Source organism: Neofelis nebulosa, chromosome 2, assembly GCF_028018385.1.
Source record: "Neofelis nebulosa isolate mNeoNeb1 chromosome 2, mNeoNeb1.pri, whole genome shotgun sequence".
NCBI classification, from domain to species: Eukaryota; Metazoa; Chordata; class Mammalia; order Carnivora; family Felidae; genus Neofelis; species Neofelis nebulosa.
Genome location: NC_080783.1, coordinates 124,035,663 through 124,052,558, shown reverse-complemented (window position 1 = coordinate 124,052,558; position 16,896 = coordinate 124,035,663). Strand labels below are relative to the sequence as shown.

General features: G+C 39.2%; 2 protein-coding genes across 5 annotated transcripts in view; both read right to left on the bottom strand.

The window, feature by feature from the left end:
• Positions 1-3,805: 3,805 nt before the first annotated feature.
• Positions 3,806-14,687, bottom strand: NRAS (NRAS proto-oncogene, GTPase). Its single transcript, XM_058716127.1, has 7 exons — positions 14,535-14,687; positions 13,911-14,038; positions 11,535-11,713; positions 8,642-8,801; positions 8,017-8,140; positions 7,392-7,433; positions 3,806-7,284 (listed from the first exon to the last, which is right to left on the bottom strand). The coding sequence occupies exons 2-5, from the start codon at positions 14,019-14,021 to the stop codon at positions 8,021-8,023; spliced, it is 570 nt and encodes a 189-aa protein (XP_058572110.1). The 5' UTR covers positions 14,022-14,038; positions 14,535-14,687; the 3' UTR covers positions 3,806-7,284; positions 7,392-7,433; positions 8,017-8,020.
• Positions 14,688-14,796: 109 nt separating this feature from the next.
• Positions 14,797-16,896, bottom strand: part of CSDE1 (cold shock domain containing E1) — a 38,886-nt gene continuing 36,786 nt past the window's right edge. For all 4 annotated transcript variants that reach the window (XM_058716123.1, XM_058716125.1, XM_058716126.1 and 1 more), the window contains 2 exons: positions 16,480-16,612; positions 14,797-16,113 (listed from right to left, as the gene is read on the bottom strand). In XM_058716123.1, coding sequence (XP_058572106.1) covers positions 16,066-16,113; positions 16,480-16,612 — 181 coding nt within the window. In that variant the 3' untranslated portion in view covers positions 14,797-16,065. The remainder of the gene's footprint in view (positions 16,114-16,479; positions 16,613-16,896) is intronic.

Here is a 16,896-nt window from a genome sequence, read left to right as displayed (position 1 = left end):
TTCTTATGAAATCTTCCAATTAAATCTTGAATGAAAGCCTAAAATGGAAAAACAGACAGGAGTGGACTGCTTCAGTTAAAGTAGGGGGACAAAGGAGGAAGGCCTGGGCTCCACCCACTCAGGCTTTTCCGGAAGTCTTTATGGGACTGGAAGGGCTTGGAGAAACGTGGTTTGAAAACTACAAAGTGGGGGTGCCCGGGTGGCTCAGGCAGTTGAACGCCCAGGCTCTTGATTTCGGCTCTGGTCATGATCTCACGGTTACTGTTTGTAGGTTCGATCCCCAAGTCGGGCTCTGTGCTCCCATGCACCGAGTCTGCTTCAGATTCTCTGTCTCCCTCTCTCTACTCCTCCCCCCTGCTTGCTCTCTCTCAAAAAATAAACATAAAAAAAAAAGAAAGAAAGAAAGAAAGAAAAAGAAAACTATAAGTGGATCAGGGGCACCTGGGTGGCTCAGTCGGTTAAGCGTCTGACTTCAGCTCAGGTCATGATCTCACGGTTTGTGAGTTCGAGCCCCACATTCGGCTCTCTGCTGTCAGCCCAGAGCACTCTTTGGATCCTCTGTCCCCTCTCTCTCTCTGTCCCTCCCGCACTTACATGCTAGTGCTCTCTCTCAAAAGTAAATAAACATTAAAAAAGAAAGAAAGAAAAAAGAAAACTTCTAAGTGAATCAAAGAGCAAGGGATCTAAAATCAGGAGACCTGGGCTCAAATGAAGATAAATCCATCCATTTTTAGGGGATTCAGTTTTCTCACCTGTAAAATGGGAGACCATTCCTATGCTACTTTGTTCTTGAGAACTGAATGAGATGAAGTCCATAAGAGCACCACTTTGAACTCGCAAAGCAATATATAGTTTCCATTTCTACCGAGACCTGACTTAAAAAGGAGAACCCCAAGTGGCAATGAGGCATGAGACGGTTTCTAGTGCATTTTGGGTATCCCTGAGCATTCTCAGACCAGGAAGGAGTCAGAGAAGTCAGAAAAGCTGGGTAGAGTCTTTGAAACGATCACCAAATTCTAACGAAGAAATTTTGTTTTAGTGATGTCTCCTCAATAGAATAGAAAAGATGAATAAGAAAACAATGCCTATCTGGTTCACTACTAAACGTCCGGAGCAGTGGTGTGCCCAGGCACAATAGCAGGTATTCAATAAAAACTTGCGAAATGAATTAGGAAGGAAAGTCATAAGGAAAATTGAGTGAGCCAACAAACCAAATATATTTTGTTAGAGCATGTGGCTCTGTGTCACGGTGGGATCCAAATGTGGTTCTCTGAGAGGAAATGTCACACCAGATACAGAATGATGGGATGCCACAGGCACAGACCTTGGTAATTTTAGTTCATATGCTATTCTAGAGTTTCATTTTGGACTTTAATTGTTAAATGTCAGACTCCTCAAATTCACAGGCAAAACAAGCATAAATTTATGAGAGTTCTCGATCTAATTTTGAAGAGGTCTTTAGACTTCATTCCAGTGATTAAAAAAAAAAAAACAAAAAACATCAGGGATATTGGGTCTCAGCTGTAAACGTGGAGAATCAATTTGTACTAAGATGTTTTAAAATAATGCACAAATTTCCTTTTTCAGACTTAAATATTCAGTGTAACTTGTACATCTGTAGTTCTAATAGAAAGGGTCATCGTGCCAGTTTTATCACGTTCACAGAAGCCATCCTAGATTTCTTTTCCTAACTTGGATAACATTTCAGGCTCCAGCGCCTAAAGGTTCTAGAAGGCACCTGCTCAGTTCCAACCACATCCTCCCCCATTAGACAGTTGTGCTGGAAGCCACCTCTATCTTTAGAAACATTTTAGAAACATTTAATATCATTTTAACTCCCAACATTGGGTGAGTGTTATGTCTCGTTCTCTTTCTACATGCCTGTAAACTGAGGGTACACTGTATTTATACTATTATTATTAAAATTTTTTCTTTAACATTTATTTTTGGGAGACAGAGCACTAGTGGGGGAGGGGCACAGAGGGAGACACAGAATGTGGAGCAGGGCTCCAGGCTCTGAGCTGTCAGTGCAGAGCCCGATGCGGGGCTCGAACCCATGGACTGTGAGATCATGAACCCAGCCAAAGTCAGATGCTTAACGACTGAGCCACCCAGGTGCCTCTATTTGTACTATTATTTTAAGAAGAGACTAAGTGCATCCTTTTAAATTGAAAAATAACATGCAGGTTAATAAACTATTTTGGTGCAAGTGTGAAGTAAATCATGGATACAAATTCTCCAGATAAGAATGATCAATTCACCAGGTTTCCTTCTAGTTCATGAATCTGAAACTTTTAATGCTCATTTTGGCACTGAAAAGGGTATTTGTTTCCTGTATTTCGTATGTTCCTAGAGGTCTAGTTTTCTTTTCCAGACCCCATTTCATTGCCCAGAGTCAACTTTAAAGCAATACAAAGCATATTCTTCCCACTTGGATACTGGACATTGATCCTAGGCCTCGGGTCATGACAGGAGTTGGATACTCTCTGAAATGTCTTAGTTTTGCAAAGTGATCACTAGCATGGCCTCTTGGCCCCTTTACATGTATCTATGGATATAAATAACTCATGTAACTATGTTGTCCTTTTAATAACCTTCAGTATTGCTTGCTCTAAGGCAGAAATCCTAACAGCATGGAGATGCGTGGGAAGTCTCCACATATTTCAAAGAAACAAGCTTCTTACGCTTTTTCACCATTTGTCTCTTTGTAGCTTCATATTACCAAACAGAATTAGCAGCCATCAGCAGAATCCAGAAAACATCTCTTCTACATTCTTTTCTCAGTTACCACCGGGTCCAATATTAGCAAACAACAAATGATGGTAGGCATAGGGGATCAATTTTAGGTGCAAATGCTTTAGATACACAAAGCCCATAATTTTTTTCACTTATATTTTATATTCTAAAATGTTTATATGTCCTAGTAGTCCTATCTAGAAACATATTTTGTCATTTAAATTTGCTTTTCTCAAGTTTAATTCAGCCAAATATCAATATCCCTCTTTGCCCCCTTTTGAAGAAAAAGTGAAAGGAAAAATGATGTCTTTGGTAGAATAAGCCAAGATCCTCATGATCACAGTATTTCAGTGTTAGGTGAAAAATTCTAGGTGTGAAGTTTTTGTTTGGGTTTTTTTAGAACTGTATCTCCTTAATTAGGGTTGGGAAACCTGAAACATGCTAATTCAACTTTCCTATTTTGCAAATGAACAAACTATGTATGGGCCAGAGTAGCAAAATTATAGTTGGAACCCATGTTCTTTGGCTCCTAGAACTATGTTCTAATGATACCAAGGTTGGTAGATAGACTGTGCAGTAAATGTGAAAACAGGAAAAAATATTTCCAAAGATAGTTTCAAACACTTTATATTATGTTAGAATTTGACATATAGCTATGGATTATGGCTATGAATCACCCCCAAGGTAAGAGTTTAAAAGCAGGCTTTGACATATTTTACACGGAGATAAAATGAGGAACTCAGATGTTCAAACACTGTCCAAATGTCACATCCAAAAATCTACAATTAGGGGCGCCTGGGTGGCTCAATTAAGCATCTGACTCTCAATTTTGGTTGAGGTCATGATCTCACCAGTTCATGAGTTCGAGCCTTAGGGCTCTGGGAGGACAGGGCAGACTGCTTGGTATTCTGTCTCCCTCTCTCTCTGCCCCTCCCGTGCTCTCTCTCTCTCTCAAAATAAATAAAAATAAAACTTATTTAAAAAAACAAACAAAAAAACCAAGTCTAAAATGAATATTAACTTTCAAGAAAAGGCACTTCAGTAGAAAAAAGAATTATGACTAAGCAAAGAACTTCCAGTTTTTATTTTTTAAACATTTAACAAGAAAAACATTCAACCAAATTTTTAAAAATTAGGATGGATTAATTTACAATAAAATAGTCAACTTAAAGTATCAGCCCCTTAATTTAGGACCAAAGAGGCCAATAGTTCTGTTTAAACAACAGAATTGCACAATTGGTATTTTTACCTATATCTGATGGCACAGAAATATAAAAGTCATACAACTTTCACTGAGATCCTCCCTTCCCTCCAGAGTAGAATTCATCCAGTTGCTTCTTAGGTCAGTACTCAGGCCTTTAAAAATCACCAGTTGTATTCTGAAACATATCTACAACTATTCTGATAATGAGAACACGTTTAAAACAATTCCTAACAGGAAACACCTTAAAAATAATTTTGTGGCACATTACACTGCTTAAAGAAACAGCGAAGATGAAAAATAATGTACAAGAATTATAGTCTCTTGCTTACAGAAACCACCTAAATAAAATATTTTCCCTAATTAATTATCCTTGCTTCTTATAATTTATTAGCAGAGATGAATTACAAGAAGCAGAATGCACCATTTTTTGGTTCTTGGTTGTAGCTGCCAGCTTGAGAGTTCATGACTGTAAATGTAAAAGCAAAATATGACCATGCTCACAAATTCTGGAATGGGAAAAAACGAAAATATCTCTTCAAAGTGTTTCTCCATCCTTGCTTTCAAGTCAGACAAAAAATTCACAGCAGTTTAAGGGATGATGAAAGACTAAACATGGGCCTGCTAAAAGACATACTGAGAATAACTTTACCTATTACACTAAAGTGAAAACTGTAAGAAGTATGATATTATATTACCAAGTAACATTCTAGAGTAAGCTGCTGGAGCAAATACAGCACTTAACAGTTTCATTTACAGACTAGGCATGGTGGCCTTTACACAGAACATCTTATTTTCACACTCTTGGGTGTGCAACCCTTGAAACACAAACACACATAAAGTAGTATGTAATTCATGACAGCTGGCCAGGCACTTAACTTGGGGGAAGAGACTTTTCAGATTCTGAGGTAAACTAGAACTGTTTTCAGCAATTACAAACAAATTCTAAACAACCACACTTTACTTCACACCAACTGAAGTTACTCAGCATTTAACTGTAAGTCTGTCACTCTATCGTGCCAAAATTCACACCTATGTGTAACTTCTTAACAAGCTATTAAAAGAACATTTTCAAGTCTGAATTTTGGCCCCATTTAGATAATTCTGTGCTTAGGACACACTTGAAAAAACTGTAAGGTACATACATATAAGGGCAAAAATGAGTATCTTTTTCCCTAAATTTGATATTACAAAAAGGGTCATACTGTCAGTCACACAGATGAGAAGAGGAGGAAGAGGTGGAAGACAATGACAGCTGAGGTGATAAGACTCCCTCTAGCCTCAAGAAAGTCACACGGCAATGTTCCAAAAGGAGCAGAAACCCAGCAGCGGGAGTTTCTATTTACAGCTGTTGACAGTATGTGAAAGCTCTCAAAGTTAACACTAAGGAACACAACTCTCTGGGCTTGTTCGCTCTGGGCACAGTGCAGGTTCTTGCCCTCTTCTAAATCCATTTAGAGACAGTGTGGAGTCTCCTTAAATGAAAGCTCGTTTGAGAAGATAGAGGACCTCAGTACGTACACACCAGAAGAGACCAGAACAGGAAGTGGCCATCTGGGAACTAATCTCTCATCAAAAGTTATCCAAGTCTCCTTTTCATTGGAGTTACCAGGAAATTATCTGCAAATGCAAACGCCGTACCTCCAAACCCTCATAACTAACAATTAGTTCTACTTCCCACTCCCTTCTCAAACAGCAATTTCTATAGAAAGGCTACTTCTCTTCTGAGCAAACTCCATCAGCTTATTATCTGGTATACACAGACGAATTCATCAACATCTGGTTTTAAACCCTTCAAAGGACATCATGAAGAAAGAAACTTTTAAAAATTTTGATCTGAGGCATCCTCATTCTCAAAATAATGAGAAAAACTATTGGTTTAATTCAGAGTTTCACATGGCTTAAAATGGTCTACAGATTTTATTTATAAAAATTTCTAAGCTGACCCTCCTCAAGACGGCAGGTTTTTCCAGTCATGGTAAAGGATCTGTGCTAACTGACCTCTTCTTTCCTTGCAGGACTAATAGTGTGCATCTGGCAAAACTACTAGCTGGAGTTTACTGGTGCAGTGAGCAAATGTGGAAGAATTTCTCTCTCTGCAATGCTAACCGGCTTGCTCAAGTTTTGAAACCCTGACCCTGGTCTATTAGCACCTTGCTGTACTCAACTGAAATAACCAAGCCGCCATTGTGGCGGGATGAGAAGGGGAAGGAGGGCAATTATAATATACATCCTTAAAATATCATGATAGGTAGTGAAAATGTGTCCGTTAATACATCTGAGGCTTGAAAATCATTGATCATAGCTATTAAATAAAACTGCATTAAACTTACAATTTCGAACACCTGCAAATGTAAAGCTTTAGGATATGACCTAAATTTAAATATGAATGGAAGTTCATTATCAGTAAGCTAGAAGAAACAAATTGCATATATTTTGTAAGTGGTAACCTACTCCCTGCCCCCCCCCGCCCCGAAGTAGAGATTAGGTAAAAATTAAGTGAAGTTATTCATAATTGTTTCCAGTTTCATCTTTCTCTTGGAAGAGACCCAAATCAGGTCTCTGGAAATCCAACTTCATACACATAAGACACGGCATCTGCTATTATGTCGGTATATCTTTCCCTCAAAGGTAGACAGATCATAGACGTATCTCAGACATTCATTTTCACGTATAATGGTTTCTGAGACATCTATTCCACCAAAGTATTATAAAGCAAATCTACAAACCACTTCTAGGAAAAAGGCACTTTGCTGCAAAAGTTAGATTTAATTATGTGGAAGTTGAGAACACTAGGATAGACTCAAAAGTCAGAATTCACTTTTGTATTTATGAATGCAGAGCAGATGCCAGGTATAGAGTATAGCCAATAACATTACAAACAAACCGAATGGTAAACTTAACTATATACTCAGCAAAACAGTAACTTACGACATTTCTCCAAAAACCAACATAGTTCCAAGTTCAACAGTAAAAAGGAAAAAAAAAAGTCACCAGCAGTTGCTACTTTAGAGCTCAAGACATTGTTTCCTACAGAATTTCATGTCTACAGTTTGGTTCTCTGTTTCAGAGCATGAATGAATTACTTTCAGATGAAAAACCTGGGAGGTTTGTTTATATGTGCTGGGGGAGAACCAGGGTGGAAAAACAGTGGGGAGTAACAAGAGGTTCATTTCTCTGGTCAGACAACCAAGTGAGGAGGTAGTTATTCGGAGAACTTCTCAAACAGAGAATAATGTACTGATCTACGGAGAGTTGGGGAAATAGCAGGAGCTTCTTTGTGAAACTGAAGATAGCAACAGGAACACTTCTCCTCCAGGGAAGTCAGGACCAGGGTGTCAGTGCAGCTAAAATAAAGACAGAATCTGTATAAATGGCACATGGAGATTATGAGAAAAACATGGTTAAGAAATCAACATCAACGATAATACGTTCGCTTCCAAGCTTGTCATACCTTGACAGTGGCTCTTTTCTGATGCTAGAACTTTAAAAGTATCTATAAGAAAAGAACACACACCATGTCATTATAATCTAGTTTTTTTTTTTTTTTTTAATTTTTTTTTTTTTAACATTTATTTATTTTTGAGACAGAGAGAGACAGAGCATGAACGGGGGAGGGTCAGAGAGAGCGGGAGACACAGAATCAGAAGCAGGTTCCAGGCTCCGAGCTGTCAGCCCAGAGCCCGACGCGGGGTTCGAACCCACGGACCGCGAGATCGTGACCTGAGCCGAAGTCGGCCGCTTAACCGACTGAGCCACCCAGGCGCCCCTATAATCTAGTTTTGATGTAGTGATTCTTCCAATTCCTAATCAGTGCAAGAATATGGTATGGTAGGCATACATTTCATAATAATATCTGCTGGTTTCTACTGTTATTGAAAGTGTAATGATGTCTATAAAATACTTAAATGCTTTAAAAGTACTCTCAGAAAGGGTGCCATAAGGAAAATATTTTACAGCTGTGAGCAAGTAGAAACTCTCAAATAGCAACACAGAAAAAATAACAGCAATCTCCTCCAAACTGCCTGATGCTAAATAATAAAATTTATGATTATGACGCCAAGAGACCGCATGCTCACCTTGTTACATCACCACACACGGTAACCCCATACAACCTTGAGTCCCATCATCACTGCTGTTGAGTTTCTTCATTCGGTACTGACGTATTTCTCTTACCAGTGTGTAAAAGGCATCTTCAACACCCTGTAAAAGAGAATGATAAAGACGGCTTAATAGACACGATCCAAGGTGTGAACTATCTCATTTGTACTTCTTGGGGACACCAAATTTAGCATTTTTATTGAATTACATCAACAGACTGATATATACAAATGGCAAATTTTGAAAAATTATACTCAAGCACAGGAAAATGGGTAACGTGGGACATAGAGAACGACCAGATCTAAAGATTCCATTCAGGAGAGCAAAATCCCTAAATACTGGCTGGTGTTGATGGCGGAAGGTCTAATGTTTGTAACTAATTTTAATCAAGGGTCTTCATTTTAGTAATATTTGTGCATATTAACGTGAGGCTAAAATGCCACACCAAGATATTAATCGGTTCATATGGGGTTTAAACGAAGGATTAAAAAAAATAAAATACAAAAAATTCCACAACAACAAAGAATGCAGATCATTATCTCTAGTAATCAAATTTTTCTGCCTTAAATGAATGCTTGCCAGGTGTTCAAAGCTCTGCTGTACCTGTCTGGTCTTGGCTGAGGTTTCAATGAATGGAATCCCATAACTCTTGGCCAGTTCATGGGCTTGTTTTGTGTCGACGGTCCTTGTTGGCAAATCACACTTGTTTCCTACTAGCACCATAGGTACATCATCGGAGTCTTTTACTCGCTTAATCTGTTCCCTAAGAAAAAAAAAAAGGAACATATCATCATTACCTAAGAGTAAGTTTTTAGGAAGAAATGAACAGATGGAAAAAGAATCTAACCAATTTTATCTAGGCCTGTTAGCTTCTAGTATTGATCTAGTATGGAGTTTCACTTTTTCCCTCCCATGGATTATAAAAGATGATGCCTAATGGTCTTTTGGTTTAATTATAAAAAACCATGCACAACAGTGGACTGGTTTAGACTTGATGCAGCAGCCATAAGGCAGCCAAGTACTGGTTCACCTTCTAGTGGAAATGGATGGCTATTCTACCTTGACGCATACCCCGGTTAGGCTCCCTGATTCTCCAAAGAGCTTGGCTCTGGATTTAATTGGCAACCTGAAATCATACTCTAGATTAAGATCTAAAGTATAAAAAGTAAAGCTTACTGCCTCAAAATAAAAAACTTTTTGAAGTTTCCTTGAGAGTGACAGTGTTTAATGAAAGACAGTCTATCCACTTCTCTAGATGGGTAATGTCCAAACATTTTCTTCAAACGATACTATCGCTGGAAGTCCAAGATATAAAATAGAAAACACCAGAAGTGCTCTTCTTAAAGGGGAACTAAAGGATCTGGGAACTCCCAACTTACAGCACTCCTTTCGGTGACATGTAAGACATACCACACAGCAGTTTGGAAACTACTGCTCTAGCTTCTCTTGACCAATACTGTCCAACAGAACTTTTCATGATGATGGAAATATTCTCTATCTGTGCTGTCCAACTATATCCACTAGTCATATGTAGCTGTTGAACACTTAAGAAGTCAGTTGTTATGTGGTCAAGGAACTGAGCTTTCAATTATATTTAACTGTAATTGACTGAAATAATCACGTAAGGTTGTAGCTACCATACTGCACAGCACTACTCCAGACTCTACCCTTGGGTACACACACAATCATGCACCTAAAATTCATTACACTGGCTATCTGCAGAACCGACCTTTGGAGTAACGGCAGTAGCCTATTTTAAAGGATAATATAAGACAAGACAGCCTAAGAGGAAAAATGACTTCTAGAAATTCAACATTAGGTACCTGCCAAGTACTGGACATTTTCTTATGCATTGCTATTATTTCCAGACAGCAAATGGAAAGCAGAGCAGGTTTAAGCAGAAAAAACCCCACTGAAGTCAGTTTTGGACTAGTTTGTTTCTGGGGTGTCTGTGTGGCTCAGTTGGTTAAGTGTCTTGACTCCTGATTTCGCTCAGGTCATGATCTCACGGTTCTGAGACTAAGCCCTGCATTGGGGCTTTGTGCTGGGGGTGGAGCCTGCTTGAGATTCACTTTCTCTCCCTCTGCCCCTCCCCTCCTCCCACTCTCTAGAAGAGGAAGAAAGAAAGAAAGAAAGAAAGAAAGAAAGAAAGAAAGAAAGAAAGAAAGAAAGAAAGAAAGAAAGAAGAGAGAAGGAGGAAGGAAGGAAGGAAGGAAGGAAGGAAGGAAGGAAGGAAGGAAGGAAGGAAGGAAGGAAAGAAAGAAGGAAGGAAGAAAAAAGTAAGGAGGAAGAGAGAAAGAGAGAGGGAGAGACGAAAGAAAGAAAAGGAAAGAAGAAAGAAGAAAGAAGACAGAAGACAGAAAGACAGAAAGAAAGACAGAAAGAAAGAAAGAAAGAAAGAAAGAAAGAAAGAAAGAAAGAAAGAAAGAAAGAAAGAACGAACCAATGAACCACTCTCCCTACTGAGTGACTTTTCTGGACTAGTTTGTTTCCATGAGCAGACATCTTCAATGGATGGAGTATAATATGCCTGTAGGCTGTAGGAAGGACACTCACATTGACTCTGTGCTAGGCACTTTTCTGGGCGATTAACATGTTATATTATCTTGTTTAATTTTCCAAACAATTCTTGGTAGGTACTATTACCTCCATATTATAGATAAGGAAACTGCATCACAGCCATTTGGTAGTTTGCCCCGAAGTCCCATGGCTAATGGATGATGGAGCCAAGTTTCAACCTGTTCTATTACTCTGCTCAAAGAACATGGAGCTAAGAAAAAGGAGCCCTGGGTTTTTGGTCCCGCTCTGCTACTAATAACAACCATGACTCTAAAAACCTAACAAAACACCTTCTGAACTCGATTTCTGATTCTGTAAAACAAGAATGTTGTGCCAGACCTTTTGGGATGAGCACTGTGTGTTGTATGGAAACCAATTTGACAGTAAATTTCATATATTTAAAAAAAAAAAAAAAAAAAAAAAGATTGCCACCTTAAAAAAAATAAAAAAATAAAAAAATAATACTTCACATACTTGGAAAAAAAAAAGAATGTTGTGCCAGAATTTTTTATGGTCTGACTGAGCTTTGAAACTTTATGGTTCTATTGAGAAAGACCACCTTTCATCTCTCTTTACTGCCTGTTCATTTCTTCCTACCATTTTCTATCTTCTGTCACATACTGACGCCTGCTTCTCAGAGGTGTTTTCGTCTCTGAAATTCCTGTGGGATCTCTAACACCACCTGTGGTCCTGCATCATCCCATTAGGAAGCTTCATTTAAGTATTATCACACATTCCAGCCATAGTGCATTATATAAAATATGTCACAATATTAACTTCCAGTTGTAACCCCAGATCCTCAATGTTAAACAATCTAAAACCAACTCTCTTCATAATTAAAGATGCTATCTTTCCTAGTATGGTATCCTCATCCCCTCACAAAGCTTCAGAACACACTTATCAATCATCCTTTCAGAGTAAATAATGCTCCTAGTACCTGTAAAGGTTAATATCTGCAAATGATTTGCTATTGTTGATGGCAAATACACAGAGGAAGCCTTCGCCTGTCCTCATGTATTGGTCTCTCATGGCACTGTACTCTTCTTGACCAGCTGTATCCAGTATGTCCAACAGACAGGTTTCACCGTCTATAACCACCTGTTTTCGGTAAGAATCCTGGGGTGCGAAGGGTGGGAGACAGCAGGGAGAGAGGAAGATTTCATTTTTATTAGAAACCACAGGGTACGCAATGCTATTGCCAAAGTTAGATAAGCTCCTTCCTAAGTTTATTTCCATCTCTCTGTCCCTCAAACTCCTAATGTATAATCACAAATAGAACGTACTTAATGTCACCCTAAGAAAAAAGCCTACAGAAAGGAAAATGTGGTCACTCTGTTCTTGGAAAAGATGAAAAAAGTTTGGTAATTCAAAAGACAGCTATATAGCAGTTAGACTAGAGATTAGCATTCAAGGTGTTATTTTACCAAGGTATAAACTGGACTTTTCTTGTTTATTGTACATTTAAATTCTAAACATACTTCCACCAGTTATACCAGGCCTTGGACACAGTATCATTTGTGTTTATAACTAAACACACAAATACTTTTCATTTCAGACAAAATTATAACACCAAAATATTTTTCTTATCATAGTGGATTTTTACCTTTGGAAAATATTCCGGAATCAAATTCCTAAAGGTTCCAAACAAGGTGCAGTAAAACCCTGGATTGCAAGTAACTTGTTCTGTGAGTGTTCTGCAAGACGAGCAAACATTTATACTAAATTTTAAGTTTATTAACTAGCAACGTCTTGCAATATGTGATGCCGACTGTCACATGATCACAACTTGGTTAATGGTTCTTGAAATTCATTTTGATACACAAGTGCTTTGGATCACAAGCATGTTTCTGGAACGAATTAACCTCACAAACCAAGGTTTTACTGTATATAGTTATAATTCCTTAGAAAGACAGACATGCATAGAATATATACATGGTTTCAATTTGCCTCTGAGGCAAAAATTTTACTTGTATTTTGATACTTACATTTTGGGAATTCAGTTCAAAGAAAACAACCCATCACACCTGGTAAAGATCTAGCTCCAGAAACAAATGCGAGCTGGTTTCCCAGTTCATTGATCAGTGCCTCTCAACTTCATCGTGGGACTATAATATACTTTCAAATTAACATAGACTTCACATTGCCAAAACTGGCCTGAAGTATGAAATATGGTTAAGTGTACGAGTGTTCGAGGAAATGAGCAAAATTAAAATTATAAGGTAGGTTTGAGTCAAACTAACTTAGGTTAATAGAAGTCAGAGAGAAGTGGTTATTTCCTGGCAGTGTGGGGGTTTACTGACTGGAAAGGGACATGGGAGAACTCTCTGGAGTATTGGAAACGGTCTATATTTCTGAGTGGTGATTATGGAAAATTTGGTATTTAAAATACAAATTTTAAGTCACTAGGCTGTAGATATACTTGTGAATTTTACTGTATGTATGTTACCCTTCAATAACTAAAACTCAGAAAAATATTAAAAGGTTCTAACTATTAACACTAAAGCTGTTTAGCTTAAATAAAATTTTGCCAAGGACTTACTAATTTTTAATAATGGCTATGTTAGCTTCCATTAAACACTCAGCAGCTGGTGGTGGGAGGGTAGAAAGACCAGGATGTGGATTAAAATAAAAAATCTCTAGTCAGACATTTCTAAATTGAATAAAATTACACAACTTTTTTAAAGGACCTTAGATGCCATTTATTCAAGCCAATCTAGAACGTGGACTCACAAAAAATGTAAACATACTGATTTTTCTCAACATCCCTGTGTGTGATAGGCAGGACATGTTTATAGTAATTGAATAGACGAAGAAAATGAGGCTCAGAGAGTTTAAGTGTTTTGTTCAATATAACATAACTAAATAAACTGCCAACAAGGACTGAAAAAAATCTAGGTAGTGACTCAAAATCTCATGTTCTTTCTTACTCCAGCCCAGTCTCAGCTGCTTCAACTTTTAATGAAAATTGCAGACTATCTAGATCTCTGAATCCTTTATCTCCATCCTATTACTCAGTCACTCTTCCCACCGCCGGTTTCTTTTTAATAGAGCTGTCATATAGGAGTTCAACGAGTATGCAACAGTTTACTAAACTACTAAATTGTCAAGTTTTTAGAAAAAGTCTAACAGCTAATAAAAATGAACTCTTCTCCACAAACATGGAAAGCTTTATTGTATTGCTGAACGCAGTACCCAAAATAACTTTTACTTCTGTCTCCTGATTATTCCTTTAGCTAAACAGCAAGCTAAAGGATATGGGTAAGGGTGAGCCAAAAACCAGAGGTAGGGTCAGCACACTGCCACTGGGCCTCACCTCTATGGTGGGATCATATTCATCTACAAAGTGGTTCTGGATTAGCTGGATTGTCAGTGCGCTTTTCCCAACACCACCTGCTCCAACCACCACCAGTTTGTACTCAGTCATTTCACACCAGCGAGAACCTGTGGGAAAGCAGCAATCAGGGTTAACTGGAGAGTCACATCTACAGTACTTCAAACCTTTCTATAATCAATAGTAAGTTAAAGCCCGAGTTTGAAATATGTGGGTTCCATACACGTGACCCTCCACTTGGTTCTCAGTGATTTCAAGAGTGCAAAAGCACTGGCAGGTTACTGCGGGCCTCAGAATTCTGGCTAGTCTCCTAGCTACTACCCCCACCCTTCGGTATTTTTCAACAGCCCTTGGGCCCCGCCCTCAGCCTAAGGTAAAGGAAACCCCTCTTCCTACTCCTCCCCCAAGTCTGCTCTGGTGGGGCAGCCTCCCGGCCATCCCCTCGTCTTACTCCCCCGCCGGTCTTCAAAGATCTCCCCCGTAACGCTCAAAACGAAGGACCCCCGCCCAAGGGCCTTTGTCTCCAGCCTGCAGATTCCGTTCGATTCCTGGCAACGAGTTGCCTCTTTGCGCCAAAGACGAACGCTAAACACAACAGAGCCTTACCTCAAACTTCGCTGCCTCCGCTTCCGACTGATTTAGAACAACTGGGAAAAAGGCTGGAGACCCCGGAACCGCCATGAACAGCCCCCACTAGGGAGCGGCACTTCCGGCCCCGCCCGCTACGTAATCAGTCGGCGCCCGGGGCGTCCGAGTCCCCGCCCCAGCCACGTGGGCCCCCGACCCAGGAGTCACGCGGCGGGCCGCACCCAGACCCGCCCCTCCCACACAGGACGTTTCAAAAATGAAAGCGCTAGGTGCTAGTCTCAAAATCAGTAAAACTTTATTCGCTTCCATTCTTTCGCCATTAACAGAAAACTGGAGAAAGCAAAAATGTTTTGTGTTTACAAAGATAAACGGCCTCTTTACCCAGAGAAGATCAAAACCTCAAACGACAACGGGGAAGATAAAAGCGCCCTCCCCCACATCCCCTGAGCTGCCCTTGTCCTCTTAGACAAAGCCTTCAGTCCACTGGCTAGGGACCCTGGATGTGGCCAATTCAAGATGAGGGCCAAGAAATCAGACCAATCCATTCCCGTGATATAAAGTCGAACAGAAGCTACACCAAGGGTCAAGTGCCTGTATTTCACAGGACACAGGAACCAGGCGGCTACTTATAAAAAAAACAAGATTCATTTCAGGCACAACTTTTTTTATTTTTTTGTTTTGTTTTGTTTTTAAATCAGTAAAAGAAACTGGGTCCTAGAAGCTGCAGTGATCTAAGCAGCAGCAAGTTTGTGCATTCGTTTTTTTTGTTTGTTTTTGTTTAAATACGATTAAATTACCACACTGCTGGCACACCTCATTTGCATGAAATTCTGCACCATACATACTAATTGCAGTAAAGTTACCCCCCTCCCTAATCCCAGGAAAAAAAAAAAAAAAAACTACTCTGGAAGATCATTTTCACTGAAATCTAACCAAACTTCGTTAAGTGGACTGTGACAAGATTATAAATGATATGAAAAATAACATTTTAACATTTGGCCATCAACTTAAGGAAATGGTTTGCCTATACAAATTTTTATAATTTTTGTAATTTTTAATATATTCTACCCTCATATGGTCCTCAGAATTAAAGCATAATGAACAGGAAAGAAAAGGAAAAGAATGCAACTGAGTGCTAAGGCAGAACATCTTGCCAGATAGTAATGAAGGTAGAGTATATGCTAAATACCAAGTGCAGAATTTCATAGGGCCAACAAGATAACAGTCTATATTTTTCACTTACACAGGCGAAGTGGATTTTGCAATTACCAGTTGCGTTAAATGCACCAAATAAAGCTCCTAAGATTGATACTATAAGGCGCCACCTTAAGTTTTCCAGGCTGCAACTGTGCATAATTTTAAAATGGTTTCTTAAATTTATTTATTTTTTTTAAACATAACACGAGGAAGGTGTTAAAACTGGTGTAATAGCTCAATAGAATAAGTATTCCAGATTTTGGGAGGGATGAAGAGGAGGATATTCAGAACCCTTCACCAGAATCCCCCCAACTTGATCATAGTGGATTAATGATGTGCTTTGTGGATGTGGTTAGTCAATGACACCAGCTTGACGAATCTTTCTTTCTGCACCAAATCCCTGTGAAGAAGTAAAATTACAGTTAATCACTACAAAAGCAGTACTTTTTTTTAATCATCGTAACCACCACCACTTCTTTCCCAGAGGAGGAAATCCCTAATAAGCCCTCCTGATCTATTATCTATTATGTTCAAAGGATCAGGAAGACCAGAAAATGTGCTGCTTACTGTGAGGAATCATTATTGTTAGGGGCTGAACCAATGTATATGGAGTTTTAACTAGTTATAAGCATACTGAAACACTGAAAAAGAAAACTGAAGTTCCCTGTGCCATTAAGCTCCGAGCTATGCTGAAATAGGAACCTGATAGGCATATTGTTTGTCAGTTTGTCACCCCCACCCCTCAAACCTTGTAATGCCCTCATACCATTGAGTTATCTGGTCCCCTTGGCTGACGAAGAACCATTAGGCGAGGAGCACTGGCATCATCCAGGGTGATGTTCTTCAAGCGATTGACCAACCTATCAGGTCGTGGAGCTGCAACAGCCTTGGGGCCCTCACTGTAATGAAGTTAAGAGGTGAGAAGCAGCAACTCTTGGTGGGAAGAAAGCAAGTACTTGCAGAGGAGTATGTTTTCTATCTAACTACCCAAATGACTCAGTTTTAATGAGGAGACTCTTGCCTCATCTAGCCACCTAGCTATAGCTAGCAAGACAGGACAGACAAGTTTGTTTGTTTTTATTCCTAACTCAAGGTTTATCACTGTGGAGGAAGGGAAGAATCATTTGGGTGAGGGTCATCCCTGGACTGGTCTGCACCTAGAAAAACCTGTTCCATAGACACA

What these genes read in the sequence shown, in the direction of transcription:
- NRAS (XM_058716127.1), bottom strand. Translation starts at nt 14,021, where the DNA reads ATGACTGAGTACAAACTGGTGGTGGTTGGAGCAGGTGGTGTTGGGAAA. An exon ending in AATATGATCCCACCATAGAG is followed by an intron (nt 11,714 to 13,910) that starts GTGAGGCCCAGT and finishes TTCGCACCCCAG; the next exon opens with GATTCTTACCGAAAACAGGT. An exon ending in CCTCAGCCAAGACCAGACAG is followed by an intron (nt 8,141 to 8,641) that starts GTACAGCAGAGC and finishes TCTCTTTTACAG; the next exon opens with GGTGTTGAAGATGCCTTTTA.